This window comes from Juglans regia, chromosome 7, assembly GCF_001411555.2.
Source record: "Juglans regia cultivar Chandler chromosome 7, Walnut 2.0, whole genome shotgun sequence".
Taxonomy (NCBI): Eukaryota; Viridiplantae; Streptophyta; class Magnoliopsida; order Fagales; family Juglandaceae; genus Juglans; species Juglans regia.
The window spans coordinates 35,133,353-35,157,340 of record NC_049907.1 but is presented as its reverse complement, the minus strand read 5'-3'; the positions used below and the strand labels follow the sequence as shown (position 1 = coordinate 35,157,340).

The 23,988-nt window shown below is 33.4% G+C and overlaps 2 protein-coding genes across 5 annotated transcripts; one reads left to right on the top strand and one right to left on the bottom strand.

Moving 5' to 3' along the window:
- Positions 1-9,772: 9,772 nt before the first annotated feature.
- LOC108995057 (tubby-like F-box protein 3) lies at positions 9,773-14,822 on the top strand. Of its 4 annotated transcripts, none has more exons than XM_018970546.2 (7): positions 9,773-9,929; positions 10,040-10,391; positions 11,494-11,581; positions 11,795-11,924; positions 12,006-12,185; positions 12,889-13,379; positions 14,425-14,822. In XM_018970546.2, the coding sequence occupies exons 2-6, from the start codon at positions 10,077-10,079 to the stop codon at positions 13,364-13,366; spliced, it is 1,191 nt and encodes a 396-aa protein (XP_018826091.1). In that variant the 5' UTR covers positions 9,773-9,929; positions 10,040-10,076; the 3' UTR covers positions 13,367-13,379; positions 14,425-14,822. The 4 variants fall into 4 exon arrangements, with proteins under 4 accessions (XP_018826091.1, XP_018826090.1, XP_035548067.1 ...); XM_035692174.1 differs by having other exon boundaries at positions 9,776-9,929; positions 12,895-13,379; XM_018970545.2 differs by having other exon boundaries at positions 9,773-10,391.
- Positions 14,823-16,183: 1,361 nt separating this feature from the next.
- LOC108995027 (inactive beta-amylase 9) lies at positions 16,184-19,210 on the bottom strand. The gene is made up of 3 exons (XM_018970482.2): positions 18,777-19,210; positions 17,414-17,896; positions 16,184-17,309 (listed from the first exon to the last, which is right to left on the bottom strand). Exons 1-3 carry the CDS (start codon positions 19,014-19,016, stop codon positions 16,422-16,424), a joined length of 1,611 nt encoding a protein of 536 aa, XP_018826027.1. The 5' UTR covers positions 19,017-19,210; the 3' UTR covers positions 16,184-16,421.
- Positions 19,211-23,988: the final 4,778 nt, after the last annotated feature.

The window sequence follows — 23,988 nt, the reverse complement described above, 5'->3', positions numbered from 1 at the left end:
TGTTGAGTATTACTCTACTTCATTCTACGTAGTATACTTCACCACCAAGAGGAGACGCTTGAGGCTTGATGGATTATTTGTTCAGACTAGATAAACTTCTAGAGCAACTCAATAAACTATGCTTGAGTTATTCCGCTAGTTCTCTAACATTGGTATCAGAGCATATTTTTAGTTGTTCCCAGTTTTCCAAAAACCATTTTTTCCGCATATTTGTTTTTTGGATCTGCGATGGTGCCATTTCTATTGTTTTATTTTTTTTGGCTGAACTGCTTCTGTGTGCACCCAGATGCAACGCGCACCTCAATAGTACTACGTGTGCCATAGTGGTGCAATGCGCACCAAAGAGGTGGTGTGACGCCACCTAGTTTTTGGACAGAGCCGTGTCTCGGTGAGTGAGGATATGGCTACGGCTGAGGTTGCAGATGCTTGTGGCGGTGGCAGCTGCCTTGCTACAAAGAGGCATTGTTCACGTGAACAGTGCCCTAGCTAAAGGAAGAAGATGACTTAGTCATCTGGGCTTGGGTCATTTGGCCCATTCTATTTTTCTTAACTCATATGGGTTTGGGTCATTCGGCCCATTCTGATTAAAAAGAAAAGATGGGATATTTTCGTGGCCCAACACTAAAGAAGCCCACATTTTTTTTAACACAAAATAAGATATCAAATGACACACTTGGATTTTGAACGCAGGACTACCTAATAAAACCAAAGAACTGAGCACACCACTAAGCTGCAAGTTTCTTTTGGTTTAAGTGGGGATTATAATTGTATCTTTTATACATTTTTTTTTTATAAATAATAAAAAAACATTTTGTTTTGCATGATTTATATGCTTAGATACATGCTTTTTTTTTATATATTTCATAATGTTATATTATATGTGATCTTTTATTTAATTTTTTTTATATTAAATGTGATTACATGTGTATGTGAATTGAACATATGGATATATGCTTAGATACATGCTTTTTTTTTTATCCATAATGTTATTTTACATGTAATCTTTTATTTAATATTTTAGATTAAATGTGATTACATGAACAGTTGAATATATGATTATTTTATCAACTATGTATGTTAAGCTTGAATGTTTAGACATTAGCCTTCATTTTTTTGAGTGATAAAATAGAAAATTTTTGCTAAGTAGTCTTAGTTAGGATTGTCAGTATGAATGATAGATTGAAAGAATTGCAGTGACTCCAATAAAAACTATAAATGCACTGTATAGTCAAAAGACTACAGTGGCCCCAGTAAGAACTGTAAATGCAATGATGGAATAAGAAAAATGGACGGTAATGGTCTTAAAAGAACCATCTTTGTAGACTGGCCCAACAGGTTGTTGTAGACTGAGTAGCTATCCTTGTAGACTAGCCCAACATGTTGTTGTAGTTTGAGTAGTTGTCCTTGTAGACTGACCTAAAAGGTTACTGCGGTTTTAGTAGGTTTTGTCTTTACATGTGACTAGGGTTAGATGACTACTTAAGATAGTGGAAGTATGGTTGAGATTCATGCAGATTTGATCTCCCATATAATTTTTTAAATTTGTGCAAAAATTAGGTTAGAAATTAATAATTAGACATTGTGGCGCAATAAATGATTGTGAAGCCTAGCGAATTTTCGATTTTGTGACGTGTTTGTATTATTTTTTTTCTAGCTTGGATGGACCGGCAGGTTTCTTCAGTGTGTGTAATATCCATTTTTTGCGCATTTTGTAGTGAAATTACATCCAATAATATAATTGCCGATTTAAACAATGGGAGAAATTGGATGGAAATAATTATGAAATTTAGCATCGCAAAATTTAATATCTTAGATGAGCAGGAGGTCTTGGAGGCCTTAACTCACTCCCTTAATGAGCCCGAGCAAAGGGACTCAGACCAACACCAAAGAGATCACGAAGCCTCTATTGAATGGGCTAAGAAGAACCATTTTGCACGCATTATCATATTAAGAAGCATGCACAATGATCTCATGTGTGAGTTTGAAATCTATGACACTACCCAAAATATGTGGCAAGCACTAAAGATGAAGTTTGGGGGAACTTCAACCATGAGGTTGCACGAATTGACTATGAAGTTTGATTCCTATAAGATGCTCTTTGACCACACGATGAAACAGCATTTTAGGGCAATGTCGACCATGATTCATGAACTCAAGACGGCAGGAAACAACCTGATTGATGAGCAACAAGTCCTCACAACCAAATGGGAGACAATGAGCCAGAATCTGACGCACAATAATAACTTCAAGAACTTTGATGATGTCTCACGTTACTTCAAGCTTGAGGCTGAGTGCCTAGAGGCTATTACGCCCAAACATTCGGCCTATATGACTGAATCTATTCACGCAAAGCATCTAGGCATAAGCGCAAGAAGTCCAAGATATGAATAGCTGCTGGACAAGTGAAGAAAGTGTCAGGAATTTCTCAGCGCAGTAAGAGAGGCAAGTGTGGGAAGAGCAAGTCAAAGATAGAGTATTTTAACTGTGGAAAGAAATGCCACTTCGTTCGTGACTGCACTGAGCCGAATAAGGTATACTCTGACTATTCTCACATTATTTTTGTAACTAGTCATATGATGATTGCTTATATCCAATGTAGACTATTGATTCAAGAGCGACCGAGCACATAGCGTGACATGAGGGCAAATGGTAGACTATTTGACATCATATTTTCGATAGCGTTTGCCGACATTGAACTATGACGCTACACATTGGTAGCGACTAAGGTTGTGAACACATCGAAATGATTTGGAGGTAGTCAAGCATTGTTCTGAACTCAAGAGTGTTCGAAAATGGTTGATCTGATGCGATGGAATGAGTCTAGGACATGATAATACACTTTAGGGATATTGCTATGTTAGTCTTCTCTAGGAGAGATTTGGTATAGTACTCCCACTTTTTTTTTTTGCAGGTGTGCTTGGTGGTCACACAACCTATTTGCTTGTATGAACAAGATTGAAAATGTTATAAAGATGCAAGCATGGGGTCATGCCCACTGTATGCGAGTGGGAGATGTAAGTTGGAGAGGCGCCCACATGAGCAAACCCTTCCTGTCCTGTAACGGCATGATCATGTGTTACATGCTTAAGAGTTAAAGTGGCAAACGACCACTTTATTGGCTTAAATGCTGGCTTTTAAGGCCAGCCGTATGAGATGCACATGGAGGGCTATATATACTCCCCCTCAAATGGTTCTCAGATTATTCCAAAAAGAGTACAAAATCTCTCTCTTTTTGTTCTCTTTTGTAAAAGTATTTAGGCTGTGGATTTATTGATTATTACACTAATTCATTCTATGTAGTATACTTCACTACCAAGAGGAGATGTTTGAGGCTTGCTGAATTATCTATTCAGACTGGATAAACTTGTGAAGCAACTCAATAAGTTGTGCTTGAGGTATTCCGCTGAGTTCTCTAACAACGTGACAGTCCTAACATGAGCCCTCCACGATCATAAGAAAGAATCCATAATTTAAGCATGTTGTTTATGGGATGAAGATCTTCTGGTCAAATACTTTCTGCAATTTGAATAGATATAAATACAATGTATGGACTTATATTTAAGAGAAATGATACTTGCAGTCGTGAGCGTGCAGTCGCTTTGAAAAAAGTGAATAAATAAGAGACCCACCTGAAAATAAATTAATTTTTTAATAGTGGACCCCACTCTTTTTCAAAGCGACTGTACGGCGTTTGCGCATTCCACGACTGTATGTAGCATTACTCTATATTTAATATTTAAGTTCATACTATTCAATGTCAGTATTTATTATTGAGTTTCACTAATATGAAATAGAGTGTAAAAGGTCTTTAAATAATTTTAAAAAAAAACTGTTTATTTTGACGATAAATATAGAATAAAACATTACAAAAAGGTAAGATGGTTCCCTTGAATTAAATTGTTTGTGGTCTTTTATATCTCCCACACACAAGTCCATGACACAAGGAATAGGGAACCTTCTTTGGATTTTATTCTGTCTGACCAAAATTTTGTATTAAAGCAAGTTGATTAAGGATTTCTTTCCTATTTTGATTTCAAATTCATCAGCTTATTCACGTTTATTCTTTGTGAAAATTATTCAGCAGCCCATGTGGATTTAATTAGATAAATGGAGACACGACTTCATTACCCCTTCTTTGCACTAAGGTAAAGCTGCCATATTCTTGTAACGTGCCATTTAAGATTAAAAATAAAATAAAACAAAACAAAACAAATCCTCATTTTTTCAGTTGTATGACCGAATCCCCTCGTGTCTACCCACTTATATACGTACCATGTTGGTGTTGTTGCATGCACTGTGTAAAAGCAATTTTAGTTGTTTATTAGTCTCCATTTGAATAGTAAGATGAGATGAAAGTTGAATAATATATTATTAAATTATTATTTTTAATATTATTATTATTTTAAAATTTAAAAAAATTGAAATATTTTTTATTTTTTATATATAAATTTGATAAAATTATAATGATGAGATGAGATAAATCTTCTGTATCTAAAGTAGGCTTATTGTTCATTCACCTGTCTCATAAACAATCAATTACTTATGGTTCATTCACCTGTCTCATAAACAATCAATCATCTAGAAGATGACTGACTTAAGCATCTTCAATGGTATAATCATTCTTATTGAAGATGTGAACCAGAGAGCTTCTTGCAATCAAGGCCTTTATAAATTATGATTTTGTAGTTTTGTTTGCCTTTTGTTTTATCATTTTTTATTTATTTCTTTCTTGTGATAACAATTCTGCTAGATGCTAATCCGGAGGATATAAAAAATAAAGGGACAAAAAAAAAAAAAAACTGCAGGAGCTTCCAATATCTTGCTCTCAATATAAATTCAAAACTATATATATGATTAATCTTGATTTTCAGTTCAGCGTTAATTGAAATATTTATTTGAACAAGATTTTATAATTTAGATCAGCATATTTTTGCATAGTACTGTGTTTTGAACATTTGTTTGAATAAAAATAAAAATAAAAATAAAAATAAATCCAGCTTGACCTGAATAATATAACCTAACTTTTGGAAAAATAAATAATCTACCTACCTTCTTCTTGTTGACGGAGTCCGAGTTAATTATAAAATTAATAGAAAGATTATTTTTATATATTAATTTTGTCATTTAATGATTTTTTGATATACTAAAAAATTTAAAATACGTCACATCAATTAATACGACCGAAAATAACAAATAAATGTTTATTAAAAAACAACTAATTCTATTTCTAAAGAGAATATATTTCGTTACGATGTGGTATAAAACCAAAAAACAAGCCCATGTTATCTTGTTTTTTTAAAGAAAGAAAAATGCTAACAAGAAAAACTGAATTCTCTATTTATTGATATAATGAAAATTATAAAATTTGAATTACAAAAGAGAATCGACAAATTGAGTCTTATATGTAAAATTATAAATACACGTAACACTATAACTATAATAGAGAAATTCTATATGGAAGTAATACACCACACACCTCTACCTAATCAACATGTGATCTAATCAACATGTAATTTATTATTTTTATCATTTTATTTTAATACTCAAGAATTATTCTACTTGAAAGCCGGTGTGCAAAACATACTATGTTTTATTGACATTACAAGACTTGATTTGCAAGATATTTAAATTTTAAATTTTTCTAGTAAATCAAGTATTGCCATGTCGATCAAATGGAGGGTATGCTTTGCACATTGACTTATAAATATAATATTTCAATACGTTAATATATGTGTGTTTAAAATATAAACATAAAAATGATAAATTACATATTGATTATGTGAATGTGTATGGTATAAGGTTTTATTATAATATTTCTCATTTGAGTAGTAACCTATTTAAAAATGAGAAATGTTACAAGAAATCCTAATCCCACGTGCATCCATCTAATTAAAATGTGATTTATCATTTTTATCATTTTATTTTAATGTTTAAATATATGTGCATTTAAATAGAATTATAAAAATGATAAATTAGGAGAAAGGGTGTAGTATAAGACTTGTAGCATTTGGCAAAAAATTGAAAAATCTACCACCGACCATGAGGTGACCTGGTCACCAAATCGAAACGCATTGGGTGGCAAGAACCATTCTGTAGTGGCCGGACCACCGGCCACCTAATGGGCCAGCCCCTTGCATTTCACTTTTTTTTTTTAAGAAAATTTATTGTTTTTACAATTTTTTAAAAGAATTTAATTGTGTATTTTTTATTTTTAAATAAATAAATAAATAAAACGAATGTCTTCTGAACCTCGGTCAAAAGAAACAAAGTTTTGAGAGGGAAAACGTCGAATAGATTGCGTTCCAGTTACGGCTACAATGCGGGCCGCGGTTATACACTGAACCCAATTGCCCATCCTGCGGCCTGCCCTGGGTTTCTTTATGCTACTCGTCATTTCATATTATATATTTTATATATTTTAAAATTATTATTTATTATTTTATTCTTATTAAATTAATTAAATTATTCGTATTTATTAGTTATTTACTACATATTTATTATAGAAAAAATAAATAAATAAATTAAAATAAATATGATATATAGTATATAATGTATGAGAACGAGAAGTAAAATTATTCTTTTTTAATAACCTCTCCTTCGTGAGGTAGGCCCCATCATTTTTGGGGATATATTTAAAGGAGTAGATATTATTGGGGAGATATTTTATTTTTATTTTTTTCTAGGCGGGTAGACATCGTTAAGGTGGGTCCACATCCCTAAGCAACAAAGTCCTACCTTCTTTGCAAAGCCAAAAAGTATGACTGTTTTAAAATAAAATAAAAATTATTATCCGTCATTATTTATTATTTTATATATTATATTTTATAAAAAATATTTTTATATTTTGTTAAAAACATCTTTACACTTTATGAAAAAATTATAAATATAGAGTGTGAAAATAAATAATAACTGATGTATAATAAATATTTTTTAAAAATAAAAAAACTCTCTTAATATTTTTCAAACGGGACATATTTTAAAAATAAAAAATTTCATTTATAATTATTTTATTTTTATTTTCTCAATATTTTATGATGTATTAAATGATTAGTCTACAAAATAAATAATATCTAATAGGCTGCGTTTGGTTTGTAAACTACTCTCAACTCATCATTACAACTTTTTCAAATCCCAACACAAAATATAATAAACAATTCAACTTTTTCAAATCTCAAAATAATAATAATATTAAAAAATAATATTTTATTAATATTTTATCATCTCAACTCAACTCAACTCAACTCACTTCAACATCCAAACTCACCCTAATATCATATAATAAGATGATTGAAGGATGATAATAAAAAATGATATGGGTGACATTATTCTTTAAAAATTATACTCTAATATCTAATATAGGAGTAATTATTATGTAGTCTTTTTAAAAGTACGTGATATTCTTGTGTAGTTTTTGGAAATGCTACAAAAATACCCAATAAGTTTTGTTATATACATGGAGATAAAGGCTGCAAAATGAACATTCATGGAAGTTCTTGTAGTGGTGTTTGGTTAAGTCCTACCCGCAATCAATTTGGGGAAGAATTTGGAGTGTGAATTAAGAAGAGATGCCGTGGACCGGCAATTCTTATCATCTAACCATTACTCCTCTTTGTAATGAAATGATGCTTGAATAAACCGTTGCAATGCTATAATTTTCCCTTATAGATAAGTATATTTATATTGTTAAAGCAAAGAACAATTATGGAACTCGTGGCCCATAAGCTCTAACCTCACCTAACATGGCTATCTAAACATTTGAACATTTAGCCACCCTATCTGCCTTAGGTCAATGAGACTAGAGAGAGAGAGAGAGAGAGAGAGAGAGAGATTACAAAAATATTAGGTGTGTATTTTGGCTGAGAAATTAGTAAGCATTTAGAATAATTATGCAAAAAGGGAGGAAAAAAAAACACCATTTTTAATTCTCTGTTTTTTTTTTTTTTTTTTTTTTTGGGGGTTGTGGGCGCGGAGGGGGAGGGGGAGGGGTGGATGTGGGTGGGTACGACAAGAAAAAACACGCTTCCAATGCTTTTAGATTTCAACTACCATATGTTTATTTGTGTGGAATTTAAGGTAATCTATAATTATATAGTGTAAGAAAAATAAGGTAATAAATTCCAAAGAGTTGGCCCAAGTGGTGAAAGTCTTATCTTGGGATATCATTTCATTTAAGGTCCAAGATTCAACACCTCATAGATGCAAATAATCTTTTGGAGTCATACCTTCCGGTGAAAAGCCAGCAATTTAACCAATTTCGTGTAGAAAAACTTTCGAGTGTAGAGTACAGGACCAAAATTTATTCTGCATTAGTGAGTCTGAATAATCCTGCCTTGGAGAGGTTTCTAACATAAATAAAAAAAAATAAAAAAATAAAAACAAAACAAATAAAACAAGCACCCAAAGTTGGTATAATTTTCATTTTCATTTTCATTTCTTAGGTCTGTCTTAAATGGCTAACCATGATGGGTATAGAAAATTAAGTATGGTTCACAACACACTAAGGTGCCTACATGATAAGGTTATAATTCTTTACCAATCATATAATAAAGCCTACATTATGATATGGGCAACAATAAATTGAGTTGCTAGGATTAATTATTTTATTATTTGGGCAGATAAATCACAATTTATTTTGGATTTCATGACTTGGAGTTTCCTCTTGTAGGTTTCGTATTCTCCCAAAATCACAAAAAAAGAAGTCACACTCAATTCAGCGGATTTGATACATCACCAAAATTATCTCTAATTATATAGTCTTCACAATACAAACCACATATTTTTTTTTTTTTTATTTTAAGATTAATTACCATCCTCATTTTAAATTCCAAAATCACAAACTTTTCTACCTCAATCTTTCACGTTCCTAACAACCAAAACTCTTAACTCACACCCAAAATTATTGCATTTTAACATTTATACTCCACATTTTTTTAACTTCTCTAGTCGAAAATAAAAGATAATAAAAAAAACATTGGAGTTTATAATAATTTTTTGTAACTAAGTAAATTTATGTTGACAAAAAGAGAGTTGTAGATGATTTATTCAAAAAATCTAAGATTTTTCCATTTGAGATTAAATTAAAATAAAAGTGCTACTACCACAAAATAATTTTAAAAAAATAAATTTACAAGTTGACGTGGTTTTATGTGATATATTAAATCTACTTTATAATAAAAGTAACTTTACAATCTGATCTATCACATCTAATCATGTTAATTTATGAATTTATTTTTATGAAATTTCTTTAATACTTAAAAATTGTGACGACTTAAGAAGTCATGTAAAACATAAGTTTTACTTATTTGTTTACATAGATGAGATGAGATAGGATGAGATGACATTTAAAATTTGAATAAAATATTATTAGAATATAATTTTTTAATACTATTTTTATTTTGAGATTTAAAAAAAATTAAATTATTTATTATATTTTATGTAAAATTTTAAGAAAATTATAATAATTAAGGCTCTATTTAGATATAGAAACGATTTGGTTTCGTCTTATCTCATCTTATCATTATAATTTTTTTAAATTTTTATATAAAATATAATAAATAATTTAATTTTTTTAAATATTAAAATAATAATATTAAAAAATAATATTTTAATAATTTTTAATTTTTATTTAAAATCAACTCATTTCATTTTACTATGATGCATTTAGACATAGTGAAAACTTATTATATACGCAAAATGAAATTTGGTACTCTTGTTTTGTTTTGGATTTGCCGAGTCTCTCTGGATCACTGAACACTAGGGAGGCCTAAGAACACGTCACCATCAGCCAACTCTATATTCCCTCGTGCCCCTCTCCAAAAGCAACCCGTTCCTACCCCAAAACACACACACTCCCTATCTCGCTCGCTCTCAATTTTTTCTCTCTCGAATTTTCTCAAGACTTTCTGCACAAAACCTTGTCGATTAACCTCGTAATTTCCTCGTGTCTGTTTTTATATGCATGTTTTTTATATATCTTGGTGGAGGAAACAATGAGCTAATTCTGGAACTCGGGTTGGGTTTTTGGATCTGAAATTTGTAGAATGATAAGAGCTGCTGGGAACTGATTCCGTACCTCGATGACTATTATACGGAGCATAATACAGGACATGAGGTCGCGCTCGGGACGTGTGGTTCAGGACCGGTTTTCTACCGGCTCGGCGTCGGCTGTCGAGGTCAGCGACGGTCTGAGCCAGAGCTGCTGGGCCAACATGCCGCAGGAGCTTCTCAGGGAGGTGCTGGTCAGGATCGAGGCCGCCGAGAACGCGTGGCCCCAACGGAAGAGCGTCGTTGCGTGCGCCGGCGTGTGCCGCAGCTGGCGGGAAATCACTAAGGAGATCGTTAAGATTCCGGAAAATTCTGGAATTCTGACTTTCCCGATCTCGGTCAAGCAGGTAGTGGAAATATGTTTTTCTGAATTTGAATTGGAAGCTAAGAGTTGGACTATTTCGTTGGTTTCCGAATTCTAAAATTATGTCTTATAAAAGCAAATTTCATGGCCCGGAAAGAGAAAATGAAAATGTGACGCCATGATTGGGTTTTAATTGAAACAATTTGGAAGCAATTAAATTTAAACAAAAAAAAAAACACGAGCTAATTGTTTTTATTTGCTGTAAGTTTATACATTTTTCTTGTTTTACGATTTGGTACAAGTTTGGGTTGTCACTTCTGGATTTGGGTGCATGTTCTCGTATATAGGTGTTGTGCTTGTCAAGTTCACATTTTTACACATTAGAATTGGAAGGCAAGTCTAGAAGTCTGATGGTGAATTCGTGACTTTAATATTCTGTAATTCTTCGCCTAACGATTTGATTTTGTAGTTTGTTACATATATTTATTTTTCTTTTCGGGTTAGCGACTGCATATCTATGCACTACTGCCTCTAATTTGTGGATATTCGCTAATATAACGTGGGGAAAATTACTTATAAAAAAATGTGGCGGAATTATATTTTTTTTCCTGTTTGCTTGGAGCCTCGAAGGAGGGAAATTAGCGTGTTCAGGATTAGTTCCAGAAGGAAGCTTAAACCATTTGGTCCATTAGACTTGGTAATGCACTGGACCATCTCAAAATTATGCAATTTTCTCAATCATTGCAAGATTGGAAATTACTTAAAAACTTACTTCAAAAGGTGTTGCAGACTCTTTAGAGGGGACCACTTTCAGCTTCCATCGTTGCAGCTCCACTGTGATGATTAGCTTTAACTTTTCTTCAGACTCTCTCTCTCTCTCTCTCTCTCTCTCTCTGAGTCCCAGAAAAATATCTTGTTCCACTTTGCATTTTTCTAATCAACTGACTTGGAGTTGCCATGTAGTATAGATTGGATCTAGTGACAGTAAAATGCTAAATATCATGCAAATATTGTTGTTTGTCGTAGTCATTTTATTATTTGGACCTCTGATTTGGGTGCTTTTGAATTTGGAATTTCATGATCCTTATTGTATAGTTTCTTTAGGTCTTCACTGCTGCTAAAGTTTTTGTGGTCCTTGTTTGCAGCCTGGTTCAAGGGATTCTCTCCTCCAATGCTTTATTAAACGGAACCGGTCCACCCAGACATATCATCTTTTCCTCAGTTTGACTAATGGTCAGCATCTGATATCTTGAATCACGATTTCATTGCATTTCACTGCTCCAGCAATGATCTAATGCTGTTTAATTTGTTTGTGTTCTTATTTACAGCTAATTGCTTGGTTTTGTTCTTTCAAACCGTTTGTTAATTTTGGAGGAAAATGGAACTATCTTTTTCTGGGGTTTCCTTTATGAATGATATGTTTTGCTTGTCTGGTCCCCATTGCAGCCCTTCATGATGATGGAAAATTCCTTCTTGCTGCACGCAAGTTTAGACGTCCCACCTGTGCAGGTTATATCATCTCTGTAGATGCTGGTGATATGTCAAAGGGGAGTGGCACCTATATTGGGAAACTGAGGTGTGTGTAGAGGCAAATGATGTAACTAGGTGTTCATTTATTTCACTGGCTCATATATAATTTTCTTTTGTCTGTGACCAGATCAAATTTTTTGGGAACAAGGTTCACTATCTTTGATGGGCAACCTCCTCATGCAGGAGCCAAGATAACAAAAAGTCGCTCCAGTAGGCTATTAAATTCAAAACAAATTTCACCAAGGATCCCTGCTGGAAACTATCCCGTTGCTCACATCTCATATGAACTTAATGTATTGGGTTCCAGGTAAGAGTAATCTTCTTCAGCTACTTGTAGTAATTTTGTGTGCAGATGAAAATAGATAATTAGGGCCTGTTTAAGGTTGCGTTAGGAGTCTTAAAAAGTGCTTAAATAGCCTGAAAGGCTCTTTAATGGAAACATTAGGTTGTTTGAGTGTTACATATTAAAGTACTTTTTAATCTCAAATAAGCTAAAAAGTACTTTTGAGGAAAAGCATCAAGATCATGCTTTTCCTTAAACACGCTTTTCTGGATAATCTAGAATGTAGTTCAAATTTTAAAAAGATTTTCAATGGGCGAAAATACCCATACAACTTTCATATAATTACAACTTTTAAACTTTTAAGGATATGGTCATAATTTTTAAAAAATCAAATGATTGTCATTTCTACTTGATAAAACACTTTTTTAATTTGTTTCCAAACAAATGTAACGTGTTTGAAAGTTAAAGTGCTTTAAACATAAGGTTACCAAACAATAAATAAATTTTTAACAGTAGAACTTATTGCTTAAGTTATAAGTTATAAGCTATAAGCCTTAAAGCTATAAGCTATGCCACCGCAGTCCCAAACATGCAATTAATAGATGTTATAGCTTTATCTATTTTTCACCAAAGTTGGTAGATTTTCCTGTGTGTTTTCCCCAATTCTTGAAATTGCTAACTTTCATTGACAGACTTGCATATGCTTATAGATTTTATATAACATAAGAAGCAGGGGTCCTAGGAGAATGCAATGTATTATGGATGCCATTCCCGTCTCTGCAATTGGACCTGGAGGATCAGCTCCCACGCAGACTGAGTTTTCTGTTAGCAACATAGATTTCTTTCCATCACTACCTTTTTTCCGATCAAAATCACATCGCATGGACAATTCCTTATCTGGACCTTTGGCCAGTCAGAAAGATGGATTGCTTGTCTTAAAAAACAAAGCTCCCAGGTGGCATGAGCAGCTCCAATGTTGGTGTTTGAACTTTCATGGGCGAGTGACAGTAGCTTCAGTGAAAAACTTTCAATTGGTGGCTTCTCCAGAAAATGGTCCAGCTGGGCCTGAACATGAGAAGATCATCCTCCAGTTTGGGAAAGTGGGGAAGGACCTGTTTACCATGGATTACCGGTATCCTATCTCAGCATTCCAGGCATTTGCAATCTGTCTCAGCAGCTTTGACACAAAGATTGCTTGTGAATAGCACGTTTGAACAGGTTTGTATTTATTTTTTTGAAAGCTGAATTTCATGAATTGGAATGGGCTGAAATTTTAAAGTATTAGAACGCATCATGGCAACTCTGCCATGCTCCACCTTTTATTTTCCCGAAACACGGACATTTTTTTTTATAAGTACAAAACACAGATATAAGATAAGTGCTTGGATTTTCTAGTGGAAGAAACTTCAGTATAATCTGGTGTTTGATCATGGATGGATTAGAGTGCACCATTGCAGGACATGAAGGTTTGGGCATGTTTTGGCAATAAGACGATATGAGAATTCTGTGAATAATAGTGAAATAGTTTGAGTTAAGATGTTTTATTGGGTTTTGGAAAATGATAGAGAAAAAGTTGAATAAAAATATTATAAAGTTAAAATATTGTTAGAATATAATTTTTTAATATAATTTTTGTTTTGATATTTGAAAAAGTTATATTGTTTTTTGTGTTTTGTTTGGAAGTTTAGGAAAGTTGTAATAATTAGATAATGATTAGATGAAAAAGTTAAATATTTAAAATTGAAAAGTGTTTGTGTTTGAGTGATGTTTGGGAATGAAATTTTGAGAAATTTTGAGATCAGATGAGATCATCTCACTTCCCAAAGAAGCCCTTAGTCTTCCAAAAATCCGAGCCCTCTTGAACTACCAAAATCCTATCTTAATGAAACATTAATCCATCCAGTTACTGCCATTCCACCATCACCAATACTATAAAAGATTATCACCAGGACAGCCTCCACTTGCTGTATACTATGCTACCACTTCCCCCGTCTTTAACAATTTATGGCATTCACCTATACACCACACTGCCTCTATCTCCGCTTCTCTTGTGGATATTTATTATCTAATGCATTCCTCGAGTATTCTTGGTCACATTAATTTTGTTTGCTTTTGTTAAACTAACACCATTTTGCTCCTTAAGGCCTTGTATGCGCTTTTGTGTATAACAGTGATAAAGTTACGATATATGCTACTTTTATCTGACTGTAGAAGTTGACAGTTTTATGGAAGAATCAAATTAACCAGGTTTCCCTTTGTCCAGGAGAAGCATAGCTGAAGGTCGCATGGCAGGCTGTAATAAAATAAACGTGTTTGGAGAAGGTAATTGCAAATCGTATCACAACTTTCACCTCTAGAGAAAAGAGACTGATTTCGAGGTTTTAAGTTTATTGTCTCGGATGTGGACTCTGGTCAAGTTGGGGAAGGGAGATATGAGATGAAAAGGTAGTCTTGAACTTTGGAAGTTATTCACCCTCCAGGCTTGTATATTTTCTTCTGTTTGTGTACATAGTTTTTCTATACAATTTGCCTTTGCTTGTGGTTGTGTTGTTGCTATTTAATTCTATGTTTCTGAATTGCACATACTAAAATGCAAAAATACTGCGGATATTTTAGGGTTTGGGCATTATTGAAGTGCATCATTCACCCATGCACTTTCAATTTTTATTTTTCCTGTTTTGCTGGGGTTATGCTTTTGCAAATCAACGTAAGCTACTGGCTTCCAGGCCGATACTGTTGTACCAACACCCATAATCTATTTTTTAACATCCCAAGAATGAAACTTGCAAAGGTTTCTTCCCGTAAGTAAGTTGTATGCATTTTATAGTAAAAGGTTTCTTCCAGTTGAGTACTATTTTTGAGGTCTCCTGGTCCTAGGCCTTAAGAGTCTAGGGCCAGTTTAGATTCTAAACTCATCTCAACTTATTTTACTTAATTATTACAATTTTTTTAAATTTCAAATCTTAAAATAATAATAATATTAAAAAATAATATTCTAATAATATTTTATTCAATTTTCATATCAGTTTAACATCTAAACACAGTCTAAATAGTTGAAATCATGTGCCACATCATCATCTCACCAGCATAAGAAGAAATGAATTTGAAGATGCCAGTATTTTTTTTTTTCCCTTTTCAGGAACTCTGGGAACGTCATATGATATAAACTGAAAGTTTAAGGAGCATTTGTTTCTCTATATGCATATGTAAAATCACATTTTTTGGATATTGATTTTATATATCAAGAAAAATTTCACATTAAAGTATGCATCTTTGAGTCAAATAATAAAAAATTATTATTATTTGATTATTATTTATTTTTTCCTAATTTTTTTTTTATATTTTACAATTAGCACCACTTCAAATTTACCCACTACAATTTTTTTCTTAAAGTTCTATCCGTTGGTGGGGAGAGAGAGAAGGGAAAAGAGAAAAAAGTAATAAAATAAAATTTAGAGAGTGACGGTGCATCTTCTAATTTGTAAAAATAATATTCATAATTATGTAAATTTTTAGATATGCATAATTCAATAGAGCCTAATTTAAAATCATATTATATAAATATGCAGATGCGCATAAACAGATATCATCCGCACATGTCCATAGCTATGCAAATATTATCTCCTTTTTTTTTTTTGTCTAGGGTAAAAAATAAAAAATAAAAAAAGATAGATGAGAGGGTATAATAAAAGTTAATGGGTTGGTCCAAAGCCATGCCGTATTATACAAGATAAAGCTAATTCAGAACCCCCCCTCATTAAATAATGAGTAATTTCAGAACTTCAAAGTTCAAATCAAACCCTATACCTATTTAAGAAATATCAGGGGTTAGTGATCTGTAAGTGAACAAGACGCTTAATATGTGTGAGAGCAGGCTTGAGAGAAACTGGGACACTTTCCTGATAAAAGCATTGGTTCCTTTCAGAAAGAGCAAAGCAAGCAATTATACAGTATTCTATTCCAGTAAACCAGGATGGATGCGCTTAGCTAATTCTCCTGTATGCTCTTTCGAATGCAACCTCTTCTGTAACCCTCCAAAGGAAGATCCAAGCCACTTTGATTATATCGTAAAAGGTTAAAAATACAAATGAAATCCCATTGTAACATTATAAAGAGTAAAAATTTTACATTCTTAATATGAAATCCCATACACCACCTATCCCCTTATTATTTATCGTAATGAGATATGACATTTTTTTCATACAATTCATATAATACATACGTTGATCAATATATATACAGCAATATGTCTAACTCTGACTAAACCGCTTGCATGTGAACGCTTGCTTCTGAACTTACATTCAGAGAGCCGGCAGCTTCTTCCTCTTCTTCGGGGAGATCATCGGAATGCAATTCTGGTTGGTTAAGACTCCTGACGAACCCTGTGAATGAAGGAAAGTGCTCTGGGGAGAAAAAATAAGCTCCCATTCTCTGATAACTGAACAAGTCCACAATATTCTCACCCAACAAATTCTTCTTGATCTGCTCAAATCCTCCAGGAGCCATGGAAGCAGAAGAATTTTGTCCACAAACCTCGACCCCGTGCTTTCTGCAAGCTTTCTTAATATCTGCAAGTAAAAACTCAGGGCTTGAGAGAGACTCATGAGACTGGTGCTCGTCCGAGAGGTCCATTCCAGGCAAAATCATTTTGCATGAATTACGCGCAAACATCTCTGCAACAACTTCATAACCATCTCTTGTGGTTGTGTTATAGTACCCTGCTGTCAGCTCAGAAGGATGGGATCTGGTTTTGTACCAAGAGTGCATCAGGGGGATTTTCCCACATACTGTGGCTGCAGATTCACTGAAAGTTGAGGCGGCAAGGGAGAGGAGGCGATTTCCATGAGAAATGAGCTGGTTTGAGTACCAGGAAAGGAAGAAGTCACCATATGGAGAATCCCATGATCCACCATTGTCCCTGAAGAAGTTGTTTGAATTGGGTGACTGGTCATAAGTGGGGACATCGTGGGGACCACCAAGTCCCCATAAAGAATTTCCCGTTGCTTCAGCATGTTGTTTCAGAATGCCAAGCATGTTTTTATCATAACACTGGAATTCCCCAACTCCTGGGATTTGATTACTTTTGGTTAGCATGTGGTGTGAAGGATATCGAAGCTCACCATCTGGTCCTAGACCCATAGAGATGCCCTGGAAAATAGCAACATAGAACCATTGTCAGTATCAGTATCCATGTTAATTAAAACTAGTACAGTTGCTGCTATATTATAGAACTTTGGAACCAAACTTCTCACCGTGAGAGTGGAACCCATGAAAGGTGAAAAAGAAGACTTGAAGCTCTCACAAAACTCATGGTAGACTTGGATCGGAGTGCTACCATCAAGCACTGGAAGATCATCAACAGCTAGCGATAGGCACTCTTTGTAATGCTGTCCTGCCCCATCAGTGAAGAAAATATTGGGGTCGGATTCACCAATTCGGGATACCCACTTGGGGAGAGGAATTTTTGGTTGTTTGGAAGCGTGGAAGCAAAGCGACACGTGAAGCTTGAGACCTGCATCCTGAACCATCTTGGCAAGAGCAAGATAGCCTGACCACTCATACTTTCTCATGGCTTCTTTCTCTACTATTCCCCACCAAACTGGAAGCTCTACGCCTTCCACTCCCAAAAGCTTTAGAGCCTTTAGGCCAGCTGCAATTGCCCTAGCATGGTTTACTGTATTGCAGTCGGAAACGGCATCCAAGGGCAGCCCAACAAACAATCTTACACCATCACGCTGTAATGGAATCAAGATAACAAGGTCATGTTCAAATTAGCATCAATTAACTAAATAAATAAATAAGACCCTCAAATAAAAAGAGCAGGAAATCTCTAAAGCTTAAGAAATCATTTCAGAAGGATTAAAGTAAATCAATTGTCCCTTTTATAAAAATTGTGAAGTGGTTAAACTCATCCTTTGCAATTAATTACTTTGGACTTTTTTACTCAAGTGATAGCTCTCTAGAGTGAGTAGAACTGTGTTCTTTCTCTTCCTCCTGCAACCAGGGTGTTTTATCCTATTGCAATACATCCGGTATCCTTGGGTGCGCCCATTGCACTTTAAACAATCTCATGTGAATATAAGTAAAATAGCAATTAATAGATTGTGAATAGTAATAAAAAGTCTGAAAATATCTGAAAATAGTTTTGTTTACAAATAAATCTTAAAAGTCCCAGTATTCTGGGATCTGTATATTTTCCATTTACTTCAAGAAAATAATAGTTCGAAATATTGCAAAAACAAAAAACAACTTCGACCAAAACTCGGAGAGCCCATCCAATTATATGTCTTTCCCTATTACACTTCACCTATCTCTTTGCAACAAAACTGAGATTTATAATTTGCCATTTGATTATAATCACTGGTTCATGCAGTTTTGCAACAGCAACAAGGAAAATCACGGAAAAACAAAAAGAAAAAACCTTGCGTTTAATTAATAATTTTTTATTTTTATAGCAACAGATAAGAGTTCTAAGAAAGAAAAATAGAGATATAAATAAGAAGGAAAAAAAATTCAGGGAATGAATTGTGACGCAACTAGTAGGTCAGGCTTACTCCGACTTTCTACAATTCCATTCTCAACAACCAAACGTATCAGGCCGGGAAAACCACTCACCGATTTGGACATTCTGGAAGGACCCGAGACTTTCTCAGATCGTACCGCTTCAGATTGAACAGCCCTCAAAGTGAATCGAATCCCAGCCTTTCTCCACATCGTGCTCGGACTGAAACAGACCCTGCTTTTAGCAGAAAACGCCTTGCTAACACCTTTTGGATCAAAACACCCAAGTTCCCGGTAAGCCAACTCGGTTTTCCTAATCTTCGCCTGAGAGCTACAGATCACCGAAGCCTCCATATCCGATAACCCGAGGAACCACAAAAAAGAGACAAAAAATTGCGACTTTTCAGTTCACGAATCGCAGTTCCGAACTCAGAAATCTTAAACAGTTTGAAATTTTGAGAATCAGATAAGGAAAAAATAAAAAAACTATCTCAGATATCTCAGAGAGGGGAAAATGTGAAGTTTTTTGTGTTTGGGAAGTTCGTGGAAAAGAGGAAGATGATAATATCATAATATATAGGGGTGGGAAGTGGAGGAGGGAAAAGTGCTAGAAAGGTCTGCCACGTGTCGTTCTGTGGAGATGCCAAAGTTAAGCCGCGTAAAATTACTGGGATTTATTTATTTATTCTTCGCGTAGACTTTTTATGACTGTTTGGTTGGTTGACGTGGAAAGTCAGAAGTCCACGTCACGCATTTGAATTTGCTCGCTATTTTCCTATTTGTTTAGTATTTTAATGATGGAGGTTTGGATTGGTATGAAACGTGGCGATGGTACAGAGGGTGGTGCGTGCCTGCTGAGTCAGGTCCAGGGCAGACTGCTGGCCTGTGTTCCCTCTTTTGTTTGGTCTCTCTCTCAGATACTGTGGGCGTTGATTGCCGACGACAGCATTGCACCACCCTGTCCTGCCGAAAGTTTTGTGGATAAGAAAGTTTCCATGTTTGAAAATCCTACCAGAATGAAAATCCATTTTATTTTTTGGATAATATTTTATAGTTTATAACGGATATAGTAGTGGATATATGTAATTAATCATCTTTTATTATTATTATTTTTTATTAATTAGCAAGAGAAATATAATTAATCTAAATTTTATATTTTCTATAATTAATCTTCTTTGTTCTAAATTTTATATTTTCTATTTCTACTTTTTGATGTAGTATATTAAAAAAATAATAACAATTTATACAAATCTTAAATAGATAAATTTTATACAATTCATTGAAAAAATAAAATGCACTTTTCGAAACATTTCTTGAGGACATTTTTTCAGTGGCTTTAGTGCCACTTTATATATATATTTATATATATATAAGTTTGATGGTTTTAATTTTCACGTACGTTTCGGAATTTATTATGCAAAATTTAGTGCGGAAGCTGTTTTCTTCTTGTATTATCAAATACCAATTTAAAATGTTATCGAGAATGGATGATTACAAAATAACAATAATAGAAATTCATTAATTATATAGCGAGTAATGCTACTCATCATCCTAACTTCTATCATCTTTTCATCATCCTGTGATATGTCATTAGATGATTAGAGATTATTTATTATATTTCACTTATAAACTTACATTATGGAATGATGAGAGGATGATAGAAGTTAAGATGATGAATAAGATTTTCATTATATAGCACACAATTAATTAATCATGGAGGATGAATGGTAAGGCAAGCACGCACGCGGACTCGCCTGGAATCGGGCGGGCAAGACATGAGACTTTGGATGAATATTACAATTAAGTGATCTCTTCATTTTATGTATGATTAATAAATATTAAATAATTTAATTATATATATGGTTATCTCTTGAATAAAAATTATATAATTAACTTATAGAACTACTATATAAAATAATGTTAAGATAAGTTAGCATTCGACATCACTTATCTCTTCCAACAGACTTGAGGAGAATGAGTTTACGAGCTAAGTGCTTATTAGGATAGAATTGTAGTTGGCTTCATCTTGTGTTCATATGTATGATTATCCTTATCTCCTATATTTAAGGAGATTGTATATATCAGTTTGTTTCTTGTAAGCCTATAAATACCATACACAAAGGCAGGATAATTTATCATTGCCTGCCATCTATTTCATTGTTTATTTTTAATAATATTATATATAATATTTAAATATATATATACACATTCAATCAATTTCAATTTAAAAAAATCATACTCTAAAACCGACCAATAAGACTATCGATCCGATCGATTTTTACATCCCTAATAGAGATCGGATGATGAGCCAAAAAAACCACCCTCCATTTGGTTGGTCACAACATGATCAGGGCCAGGTCTGGGACGGGGTGAAAAATGACCACCCAGCCTAGGTGGGGCCGGGGTAGCCACCCCTTATACATGGAATGGATGATGACAGAGCATGTGGTGTTGAAGTAAACAACGCGGCATGATAATGCATGTGACTGATTGGTAGGGTATGGTTTCATACGATCTAGGAAATTAATGGCATGCATTGCACCTCTTATCTATAAGTTTTTCCTTTTTTTTTAATGCCCATGTTTGAATTTTATCATTTCCAGCTTATACAAGAAAGGAATTATATATGATAATAGGTAAAGTGTTTTGTTTCTTTTTTTAAAAAAAAAATCAAAATCTCATTCTTTATGACAGCTGATTGCATGCCGACCCAATCCAAAAGGAAAGCGTATTCATGACGTGAAAACCCAAAACCCAAAGCTGCTCGATCAACAGAAAAGCTAGCTAACATGATGATGCAAGAACCGATAAGAAATTGCGTGATCTGCCTTAGCAGCTTGCTTCGACGCTTCCCATGGCGGCCTGCATGCAAATACAAACTACTACATTCAATTCTCTGATTTTTGCTTGTACGCAGCAGCATCGATCTAACTGTACTGTTTCATTTCAAATCATGTATTAGATTATTATAATGAGCTCAATCCACCGATATTAAGGTTTAGTTTGGATTAAGAAATATTCTCAACTTATCTTATCATTATAATTTTTATAAATGATCATATAAAATATAATAAATAATTTAATTTTTTTAAATCTTAAAATAATAATAATATTAAAAAATAATATTCTAATAATCAATATTTTGAATATCCTACCGGACGTCGTACTGGTCAAGGTACTGAAACGAAATATTTCAGTATCATTACCGTTTTGTATATTGTTTCAGGATAATCGATATATGAATAAATTATATATATAAATATATCTAAAAAAATTATATTCTAAAATAATAGTCTATATATGAATAAATTATATATAAATACATATATATATAAATTATAAATAATCTAGTCTGAATTGGGGGTCAAAAATAAGCTTGTAACTTGAAAAAAAAATAAAGACCGAAATATAGGCCGGCACAAGTCAAAATATAGGCCGGTACGGCTGGTATTTAGACCGTTACGAAACATATATGTTATCAGTACCGGCCCAGTGGCCGGTATGTCAAATACTGGCCGTACCGGAACGATACCAGATTAAAAACACTGTTAATAATATTTTAGGGTTGAAAGTATTTCTCAATTTAAACTTAGCCTAAGCCGACCATCAACCTTGGTGATTTTAATTTTTCGTAGTTGAAATGAGTAATATGGTCATGAAGTCAATAACTTAATTGGGATGGAAATCTAACATATATTCTCCTCTCTTTTTCTTTTTCTTTTTCTTATAATTATTGCATACTTTTTTTTTCCTTCACTCAATCAGCGAAAGAAGATATATATATATATATGTAAAAAAATTTAAAAAAAAAAAAGGAGAATAATGAAGCCCTCAAGGGCTTGTGGATCATATGGACCACATAAACTATATATATAGCATTTTCAATATTTAGTTTATTTTTCGTTTTAATAGCATTTCCAATCCATCGGACAATAATCGACTTGATGCCTACATGATTAAGGGCAATGAAATGGTAGTTTAATGAAAGATGATGAGCATGAAGCTGCATTATTATGACCAAGGTTGGCAAACTTTGAATGGATCTGAGTCATGAATTATTTGTGCTTCGATCCTCATATGAAAAAGACAAGTAAATTATTTATGCCATGATCATGACTGCATTTGATAACGACCTCATGTATCAGTATCATCATATATATGGTCCCCTCTGAAGCATCCTATGATCATCTCATTTATCTTTTGTTTTAATTTTCTTCCCCAGAAAATGCCGCCTTTACAGTACTGTGCACGTTTTTTTCCCTCATATGTCATTGTAAAGACTTGATTTTTGTAGAAAATATAATAAAATAGAAAAGGAGATATGGGGAAAAAGAATTTGAGGGTTACATTTTTTGTATTCTCAATTGTTATTGAAGACATAATATCTATTCTTATTTATAGGTGAATGGGCACTACAACAAAAATTAAGGCCTTTTTCTCGCTATAAATTTTGTTCGAAATAGTCAAAATTATTGTCAGAAATGATTTTTTCCCGCTATTTCAAATTGTAGCAGACTCCCTAGAAATAATTGGCAATAGATACTCAATAGTCGCGAATTTAAATGCTGATCAAAATACTATTATTTCTGGCATATGATAGTCTTTGAAAATATAGAGTTTTCGTGGGAAATATGTCACACACGAGTAGATCTTTCACACGAGAAAAATTTATTGTGGCGAATGATGTTGTCGGAAATGTCTATTTTAGACAATAAATATGGCAAGAAATGTTTTTTTCCCGCATGAAAAAAATATTTCATGCAATTTGTAGTCACCAGAAATAGTCTTTTACGAAATTTTAAAAAAAAAAATACTAGCAAAATAGTATCATAGGCTCACAACTTTATACCTAAAATACATAAAGAATGTGAACAATATATTACAAAAATAGAAAATATTGGAATACAAATAACAACTTCTAGGTATAGTTTTAAAAGAAAGGGGAAAAAAAATCGCAAGTACTAATTAACATGGAAAAATGCAGGGAAGTGTGCGTTGAATTACAAATAGCATAGGACTTAAAAATAGCATAGGACTTAAAAATAAGAGAAAATATACTTACAATCGTGAATTGCGTAACCGTCGCGTAATCACTTTAAAAAAAATGAATAAAACATGGGACCCACATGAAAAAATTAATTTTTTAATAGTGGACCCCACTCTTTTTCAAAACGATTTCACGGCGGTTACGCACTTCACGGTTGTATGTAGAATTACTCTAAAAATAAAGCTGAACCAAATGAAGCCAAAGGATAGTTTGGAACTCCCGAAGCTCCAAATACCTATTGCAGACGTGGTAGTTCCAACAATCATACAAATGCATTTG

Coding starts and splice junctions, on each gene's coding strand:
- LOC108995057 (XM_018970546.2), top strand. CDS start 10,077: ATGACTATTATACGGAGCATAATACAGGACATGAGGTCGCGCTCGGGA. Junction 10,392..11,493: donor TCCCGATCTCGGTCAAGCAG/GTAGTGGAAATA, acceptor CCTTGTTTGCAG/CCTGGTTCAAGGGATTCTCT. Junction 12,186..12,888: donor CTTAATGTATTGGGTTCCAG/GTAAGAGTAATC, acceptor ATATAACATAAG/AAGCAGGGGTCCTAGGAGAA.
- LOC108995027 (XM_018970482.2), bottom strand. CDS start 19,016: ATGGAGGCTTCGGTGATCTGTAGCTCTCAGGCGAAGATTAGGAAAACC. Junction 17,897..18,776: donor CTTCCAGAATGTCCAAATCG/GTGAGTGGTTTT, acceptor ATTCCATTACAG/CGTGATGGTGTAAGATTGTT. Junction 17,310..17,413: donor TCATGGGTTCCACTCTCACG/GTGAGAAGTTTG, acceptor GCTATTTTCCAG/GGCATCTCTATGGGTCTAGG.